Consider the following 9,157-nt stretch of genomic DNA (forward strand, 5'->3'; position numbering starts at 1 on the left):
GCCTGGACTACCATGTGAGTTCCAGGACAGCCAGAGCTACATAGTGAGACCCTGTCTCAAACAAACAAACAAACAAAAAAATCAAATAGTGAACAACAAAAAACCCATTGGGATTTTCAATGTAGGTTCTAAGATGTAGCATGATGAAAACCCACTGGTTCCAGAGGTGGGGGTGGGGACGACACAAAACCAACAAAAAAAAACGGTGTTTGGGCACGATTACTGCTGCACAATTGTGAAAATGGGCAGATGTAGGGACTCTGCAGGACAAAGATGACTACAAAGGTTTACAAATGAGAATCCATTTGATAGATGATAAGAATCTCTTCTTATCGGAGACTTCAGCATCAAAAATGGGAAGGGCCTAACCAGATAGATACCCTACATCATGAGGAATCTGCCACAGGTGAATAAAAAATACCAGTCCTCCTCCTTGAAGGCAGATTGAATACTCGGTGACAGTGGGAAACAGGAAAGGACATTGGTGACATAAACTTGAGCTGAGGTTTTAGTGGTGGTGGCTAATTTAGCCCCTTTGTTCTGTTGTAGGGCCACAAACCTTGACAAGGCAGAGTAGAAAAGGCCAGAAAGAGGGGCTTGAAGACGATGGATTTTGACTCCTGATTTTATTATTCAATTTCTTTTTCTACTGAAAGTAGTCTTCAGTGGCTTTCGGGAAGCCTGGCCTCCCAAGACCAGAGTCAGTTGGAGCTGGTTTTTCGTTGGACAGAGTGGGTGAGTGGGTGGGGGCTGGGATGAGGGCAGAAGACCCCGCTCTGCTGGTGGTCTCGGGTGGAGAAGACAACTGCACGTCAGAGCCTGGGCGGGGGTGGGGACTAGGCAGGAGCGACGAGCTGGGACAAGGGACCCACCTCAGTCCCCAGCTTCATTCTCTTCTAATGTCTCTCCACTGGTGGCACTTTCTGCAGTCTTAGAGGCCTACATCCCAAAAACAAACAAGAAAAGAAGAAGACATCAATTCCTAACTCCTTCAGCACGAACTCCCAACTAACTACCTTGAAGCAGAGAAGGGTGAGCTCATACCCCACCATTATCAGAAAAGATCTCCCACCAGAAGATCATTACACACCTTCTTTTTCTTCTTTTTCTGGGTTTTTCGACTTGCAGAACTCTGGAGAAGAGCCTGGAAGACAGGAGGAAGGCAAACCCTGAGAAATGTGGGACAAACAAAATGCTCCGCCTGCTCTGGCAATTCTTTTCAGGACTTCCATAGTAAGTGTCCCATGTTCCCCATTTCCACTCAGTACTAACCTTTAGCTCTGCATCCTGGACTTCCATCTCAGACTTATAGAGTTCAGGTTCAAAGGGACCACTGGTTATCCTCATGGGGCCATTGGGCATGAGGAGGACTGTAAATTTAAACTGGGCAACAAATTCACCTATGGGAAAACAAGAAATCCCAGCTACACTTAGTTCTTTTCTGAAGTTAAAGGGAGGGATGCGTGTAATTGGGAGCTCTAAAAGAAAACCCTTCTTAGGACTCACCCTCCTTCTCATAGAGAACATTAAATGGCTGTAGTAACTCATGTTTGGCACACTCTACCACACCCATTCGAGCCTTCTTCTCATCTTCAAATGCTCTGGGAAGAGAGACAGCATTCAGGTCTCCTTAACAACCCACCAGGTCATTAGCACTTGTTTTTATTAGTGTGATTGCAGGTATGATGGGGGCTGGGGACAGGGCATGGGTGTGCAGGCCAGGGGACAACTTTCTGAAGCTAATACACTTTCCTACTGTTAGGTGGGTTTCAGGGGTTGAACTTAGGCTGGCAATCTTGCATAGCTCTTGACCTGCAGCTGGCACCTGGCCTTGTTGTTTAAGACAGGTTCTTGCTCAAACAATGAGCTCAGGCTAACTTAAAACTCTTCTTCCTGCCCTAGCCGCCAGTGTTGGCAGCACAGCATTTGCTGCCATACTCAACTATGCATGTTTTAGATCACTTCTGTCCTCACGCAGAAACCATGTTTGGGGCTGCTCTTCTATACTGTACTCAACAAGGAGATGGGCAGAAGAGGGCGTGCACCCAGGCAGCAGCTACAAGTCTGGGCAGGAGAGGGAGGGAGGGTGCTTCTGGGTGTACACTGAGTCAGACCTGTCCCCGTCCTGCTGGCTTACGCAGTACCTTAAAGTAAAGGGCATGGCATCAAAACGTCTCTCCACCTCACTGAAAAAGGCACGTGAAGTTTTCATTTTCAGGCCGTATTGTTTAGAGGGGTCTCGCTTGTAAATGGTGGTTCTCTGTCCTGCATCTTTGGCCTAAGAGAGTGGAGTCAGGTCAAATATGGTCTAGTGAGCACACCTTCAAGTCACCCCTTTTGCTAATTATGGAATTTTTACCTTGCCTTCTCCTGAGCTCACGAGGACATCCACAGCATAAACTTCATGTACCTCAAATTCAGCCTTTTCATGGTCCTTCCTAAAAGGAATAGAGGGAACCCTAAGAGTAAGCCAGACAAAAGGGTGCAAGCCTATGCTCTCTCTCAGCATCAGGACTAAGCCGGGCGGTGGTAGCGCACACCTTTAATCCCAGCACTGGGAGGCAGAGCCAGGCGGATCTCTGTGAGTTCGAGGCCAGCCTGGGCTACCAAGTGAGTTCCAGGAAAGGCACAAAGCTACACAGAGAAACCCTGTCTTGAAAAAACAAAAAAAGAAAAGAAAAGAGAAGAAAGATGGCTCATTAATTAAGAGCATATACTGCTCCTTGAGGACCTGAGTTCGGTTCTCAGCCCCCAAACCAGGTGGGCTTACCACTGCCTCCAGCTCTAGCTCCCAGGGGATTGATGCCTCTGGCTTCCAAGGGAAGCTGCACTCACGTTTAGACAGACACACTTACGAGTAACCTCTAGTAGTCTGGAGACGGTAACAAAGGAGGGCATGGACAGATAAAATCGGACAGCTAGTATATACAGTAAAGGCAAACCGAGTGGCACCTACTTCTGCTGGTCTGTCGGATTCTGGATAATGGTTTTCTCTCCATCGATCACATGTTGCTTCAACTGGTGTGAGAGCATACCTGTAGAGAGGATGAACCCCATGGTACCAGCTGTCTAGCCCCCAACAGCTTCCAGATCCACTCAGGTATGGAAACGGCATAGAGAAGTTTCTGCCTTAGACAGAGCTAGAGCCAGGAGGGATCCTTAATTCTACCACACCACTCCTGGTCAGACCTTTAACCCCATTATCTGAGATCTCACCTTCTATTGGTGTGCAATTAAACGAGTGAGCAACTTTGTTCCAGGCTTCTGTCACTTGTGTGTTCTAGAAGGACAAGAGTGAGCAAAAGGTGAGATACCTGTATTTTCCAACTTCTCTAACATCCCTCATCAAGTGCCGGAGTCTCATTAACAATCTTCTCATCATTCCCATAAACTAAAACATTTATTTTAAAAATGTAGCCTGGCTCTGGTGCCACGTCTCTCAAGCCAGCTTGGTCTACAAAGTGAATTCCAGGTCAGCCAGGGCTATATAGAGAAACCCTGTCTCAAAACAAAACAAAAAAATTGCTTTTGCCGGGCACTTGGGGAGGTAGAGCCAGGCGGATCTCTGTGAGTTCGAGGCCAGCCTGGTCTACCAAGTGAGTTCCAGGAAAGGGGCAAAGCTACACAGAGAAACCCTGTCTCAAAAAAACCAAAAAACTTTCATAAAAATGATCCAAGTAGACATCAGTTCTAAAGAATAGAGCAGATCTATATCCCAATCCAGAAGACAAGGAAACAAGCTCAAAAAAGTTAACTGATTTGTCAAGGCTCACCAATTATTCAGTGGAGAGACCTTGCCCCAAACCTCTATTTTCCAATGTCAAGTCTAGAATTTATTCCTTAGCATTCTACCCAATGGAGAATAAACAACAGAAACAATAAAGCTCATTTTTTAATTTTTAAAAAAAAGTACATGCCAGCTGGGCAGTGGTGGCACATGCCTTTAATCCCAGCACTTGGAGGCAGAGGCAAGTGGATCTCTGAGTTCAAGGCCAGTCTGGTCTACATAGTAGATCTGTCTCAACATAGACAAAAGAAAACATACATTATTAATAAATAAATAAATAAATATCACTTCTAGGAGTCAGTTCTCACTTTGTCAGGAGGTCCTAGGGATCAACAGGTCAGCAAGCTTGGTGGCAAGGGTTCTTCGGGTTCCAACATTCCCTAATATTCCCCTTTACCCAAGACACTAATTTAGTCCCCCGACACACAGCCACAGTTCAATTTCACTTTTCCTATTTTACCGATGAGGAGATTTAAGTTCAAGACTACTCTGTTTTTTTGTTTCTCGAGACAGGGTTTCTCTGTGTAGCTTTGCACCTTTCCTGGAACTCGCTTTGTAGCCCAGGCTGGCCTCAGAACTCAGAGATCCGTCTGCCTCTGCCTCCCCGAGTGCTGGGATTAAAGGCGAGCGCCACCACCTCGAGGCTCAACACTCCTCTTGACCAGGTGTGGTGGTATACACCTGTAATCTCAGGGAAGAAGATGGAATCGGTGACAACAGGGGGACAAAGATGACTTTTAAAAAGTTAGTTCATAGATTGCATGATTCCACAGCTACAGACCAATCATCATGCAAAAAAACCCAATAAAAATGACAAGTGCATAAAAGTAATAGTAACAACTAATGTAAGAACTTACTATATATAAGCTAGGTATTGTTCAAAAGGGCTTGAAAACAACCCTGAAGTCATTATCATTATAAAGAAACGAGGGCAGAATTTTGTTTGTTTGTTTTTTTCGAGACAGGGTTTCTCTGTGTAGCTTCGCACCTTTGCTGGAACTCGCTCTGTAGACCAGGCTGGCCTCAAACTCACAGAGATCCGCCTGGCTCTGCATCCCGAGTGCTGGGAATTAAAGGCGTGCGCCACCACCACCACCGCCCGGCACAAGGGCGGAATTTTAAGGAGGATGAAATACAAACTGAGTACAGGTGTGAGGAACACAGGAAAGAGAAAAAAAAGACAATGTCTTAAGTTTTGAGTGGTTCTCTGAAAACTTAAACTTCAGAGATAATGTTCACTGACAATCTAACCCTACCTGCTCTAGTCTTCCTGATTGATACCCTTTTTTTTCTTCAAACAACCAAAGAATTTTGGTCTCTTAGGCATGAATTTGCCTGCACTTTTGGTATCCTTTTTATGCAGTCTTAAGAAACTTGTTTCCAAAAACAAAACCAAAAACAAACTTGTTTCATTGTTAGTTACCTACCTCAAATATTTTGGGGTTAAAGTGCACATACAATAAAAATGGCCGTCACAGGCTCCATAGTAAGAAATTACATTGTCCGTCTGTCTATACCTCGAATGAACTGTGGTAGACCTTAGGTAACTGCTGTTCCTAGGGAGGCCTGATTCCTCTTTACCCTTGCTTCTGTCAAGCTTTGCAACTGGACAAGTACCTCACCTGGTTTCCAGGCTTGACCAATCGTAAGGCAGCTTCGGCACAAAGATGAGCTGCCTTAATGACATCTGCTTTCCGACCTGTTACCTGGGTCCCCTGTGGAGAGACATAACCAGCATCATTCTGAAAGCTCTATGCAGGGTCAGCCAGTTACAAGAGGTTCTCTAGATATCCTAAAATTCTGTGGTACTACAGAGTGGACATTAAAAAAACAAAATGAGCCGGGCGGGCAGTGGTGGCACATGCCTTCAATCCCAGCACTCAGGAGGCAGAGCCAGGCAGATCTGTGTGAGTTCGAGACCAGCCTGGTCTACAGAGTGAGATCTAGAAAAGGAGCAAAGCTACACAGAGAAACCCTGTCTCGAAAAACAAAACCCCACAAATGAATGGCAGTATATCCCCCTACCAAGACTGAACAAAGTTGAAAAGCATGCTACCTACCTGAGCTACACCAATTACAAAAGTGTGAGCCACGTTAGCAATGAAGCCATCCACATGGACCCCAAGGTCACTAAAAGGCAAGCACAGAACACTGCATTAGGAACCAACACTGGGTATAAACATGGGAAAATGACAAATATTCTGGAATGGCTTAGCCTTACATTTTCACCAAGTCACCTTCCTTGAGTACATAGTCCTGGTCACTCTTCAAAGGGGAGAAGTGGCACACACAGTTGTTTACCGAAATGCTGGTGGGGAAGGCAATACCTGCAAAAAGAACCGTCAGCCGCACGGTCAGCTCTGTCTTGGGAACACGTGTTGCCCTTTAGAAAACTGAGGGATTTTTATTTTAGGGACTTGCTTAAACCTACTCAGTTTAGACTGGGAAGGAAACTATACCCACCCCATTTGCTACTCCAGATTTCCAAATATCTTAACCAGAGATGGGTGGAATTACAGGGGTGGGGAACACTGGATGGACGGGGTCAAGTGGGAGAAGTTAAGAAGGGAATTCCTCCTTTTACCTTTCTTCATTTCCTTTTCTTTCTTGAAGATTTTCCCTGTCTCTTCCATAATCATGGCATCACCCTTCTCACACAGGCTCAGTACTGACACACCTGAGCTGGAAGCTTCCACCAAAGATCGAAGGACCCCTGGGGACAGAATCCCATCAGGTCAGTCCTGCATGCATTCAATCATCTACTTAGACCTGAAGTTGAATTCTTCTTATAACACTGCCTAGTGCCACTGTCTTAGGCAGAAAGGTAACAAACTGTGTCCTGGTACAACTTATCCCCCTTCAATATCTACCTTTTTTTGTTTGCTCGTTTTGATTTTTTTCCCTAGCTGTCCTGGAACTCAGACCAGCCTGCCTTTGTCTCCCAAGTGCTGGCACTAAAAGAATGCACCACCATACTCAGCCTTGCTTTCTACCTTCCTTTCCTAAAATAAAAGGTTAATGCTCACTTTTCCCCATTTGTCACCTGGATAGAAGGCCTTGCACCTTCCAAAGTGTTATGGTATACAAAATCATGAACGTTAGGCAACTGTGCCCAAGGTACCTGTACGCACAGGCAGAGCAGAAGAAATTTATGGGCGTCAGGGACAAGGGGAAGGTACACAAGAATTGCTGAGTCAAAGTTGAAGCATTGTAAAATGTTACCTTCTTTCCTTCCCTAGACACTCTAATTAGGTGTTAGTAATCACAATTTATGTAGATGCATTTCCCCATATACAAGTGTATAAGCCCAGGGGAATTAATCTAAGGCCTCAAAGATTCAGGGGACTCAGGGTTTAAACACGTGACCAGTTTCAAAACTATCATCTTAAGTCACAATTGCCTAAAGCTGTAAACTGTAGGGATGGAAAGTCTGTCTGATTTAAACCAATAATATCAAATACTAAAACATCACCCCAAATGGGAGTATTATTTTGTGTATGTCCTCCTTATGTTCATGGCCCATGGGAATTCCAGGTTTGACTTCTTTCAGTGTTTTGGTTATTCTTTGGAATCCTGAAAAAAAGCTCGGGTTTAACCAAAGACATACCTTCTTCTACTCTGTCAAGACCTTTTTAAAGCCCTAACAGTTTCTATCTCCGGAAGTGGCTTTTAAAAATGGAAAGAGCCGGGCGTGGTGGCACACGCCTTTAATCCCAGCGCTTGGGAGGCAGAGATAGGCGGATCTCTGCGGCCAGCCTGGGCTACGGGAGTACCCAGACAGGCAGGGAGGGAGGGTTGCACAGAAACCCTGTCTCGGGGAAAGAGAAAACCAAGTTGCCTGCCCGAGTGGCAGACAACCGCTGAAGAAGAGCAGAGCAAGGCTCGTGTAAGACACGCTTACGACGGTCCTAAAATCAGTGTTCCTCTCCCAGCATCATCTTTGACAGGCCTGCCTAGCTGTGTCTGAGCAGAGCCTCAGCACACTGCCAAGCCTCTCAGAACAGGCTTGAAAGGCCATTTCACAGGCTGGGCAGCAGTGGTTGTCCTCCCCCAGGAAACCAGCTCTTTCCGAGTCGCGGTAGCGGCTCCAGACGTGCCTCCAACGGCCCCTCGCGCCAGGCCGGGGCAGAGGGCCCCCGGAAGGCCGTCCGTCAAGACTTTTCAGTAAAGCACGTGGTGGGAAAGCACGGTCGTAGAGGAAGTGGGGAGCCAGCCATCCGCACAGCGACCGGCAACACGTGCCAGCCTGGCGCCCCCGGGTCGGGACCCGCGGCTGCCGGAGGGGCGCTTCTGTCGCCGGCAGCTGGGAGCTTCCTTCTCGAGGTGGCCTCCCCGCTGCCGGTCGGGGACTGAGATCCGGGCAGACCGGGGCGCGGTGGGCACCGGACGCGCGCCCTGCCTCCTTACCAACCGCCTAGGGTCGGAGCACGCCGGGCCCCGCGCCGCTCGCGTCGCCCGCCCGCACCTCCTCTCCAGCCCAGGCATGGCTGCTCAGTCCCCGAGGCCACACCAGCTCCCCACCACGTCGCCCCGGCCGTCGGCACGCGCCCCTCGGCGGCTCACTCCGCAAGACCCGGCCGCTCCAGCCCCTCCGGAGACAGCCCCAAACCTCTCCCTCCCAGCCTCGATTCCGAGACCCCCGAGGCCGCACTCACGGTTGGCGATGTCGCCCCCCATCTTATACTTGGTCACGACCAGGTCCTCGGCGATAGTTTGCTCCTGCTGCTCGTCTTCGCCCGACATCTTCCTACCACCACTACTGCAGCTTCACTTTCCCTGAGCTGCGGCCTCCGTCTCCCTTCCCAGCCACAAGCTGTAGGCAGAGTCTCTTCAATCCGCGAGGAAAGCGCGAGCAAGCAAGGGAGCAGGAGGGCGGGCGGAGAGAGCGAGAAGCTGCGAGCGCGCGGGCTGAGGCGCAGGGCACACTGGGACAATGAGTCCGGCCGGCGGCCACCTCCAGTCGCCCTCGTGGGCTCGGGAACTACAATTCCCAGCCTGCTCCTCGCGCCCCTCCGCCAGGCCCTGGGGCCTTGCCCTCCCAGGTCTGCGCACGCCGGAATCGCCGGGCACGCTGGGAAGGGTTTGGCTCCGGCGGGAAGGCGGAGCCGTTGGGGAGCTTGAGGGAAAGCGTGGTCTCTCCGGGAGAAACCTCATTCACCGGAGAGCGGAGCCCGAGCTCGTAACAGAGGGGGGCGGGCTCAGCGAGGCGGGGCGGAGCTACGCGGAGAAGAGGGTTGAGAGGCTGCCGGACGGGGCGGGGCGGAGCGGGCGGCCGGGCCAGCGTCTGTGCACCAAGGCGGTTATCCCGGGCGCGTACTAGCCTTGGACTCCCGGGCAGGCCAGCGTGACCGGCCTGACTAGTCCAGTCCT

At 49.2% G+C, this 9,157-nt stretch overlaps 1 protein-coding gene across 1 annotated transcript; it reads right to left on the minus strand.

Moving 5' to 3' along the window:
- Positions 1 to 609: 609 nt before the first annotated feature.
- Positions 610 to 8,705, minus strand: Pa2g4 (proliferation-associated 2G4). Its single transcript, XM_036169937.1, has 13 exons — positions 8,443 to 8,705; positions 6,372 to 6,500; positions 6,009 to 6,114; positions 5,848 to 5,917; positions 5,410 to 5,502; positions 3,217 to 3,280; positions 2,957 to 3,035; positions 2,360 to 2,438; positions 2,145 to 2,278; positions 1,507 to 1,601; positions 1,273 to 1,400; positions 1,091 to 1,144; positions 610 to 939 (listed from the first exon to the last, which is right to left on the minus strand). The coding sequence occupies exons 1-13, from the start codon at positions 8,528 to 8,530 to the stop codon at positions 874 to 876; spliced, it is 1,185 nt and encodes a 394-aa protein (XP_036025830.1). The 5' UTR covers positions 8,531 to 8,705; the 3' UTR covers positions 610 to 873.
- Between the last annotated feature and the right edge of the window lie 452 nt (positions 8,706 to 9,157).

This window comes from Onychomys torridus, chromosome 20 (genome assembly GCF_903995425.1).
Source record: "Onychomys torridus chromosome 20, mOncTor1.1, whole genome shotgun sequence".
NCBI lineage: Eukaryota > Metazoa > Chordata > Mammalia > Rodentia > Cricetidae > Onychomys > Onychomys torridus.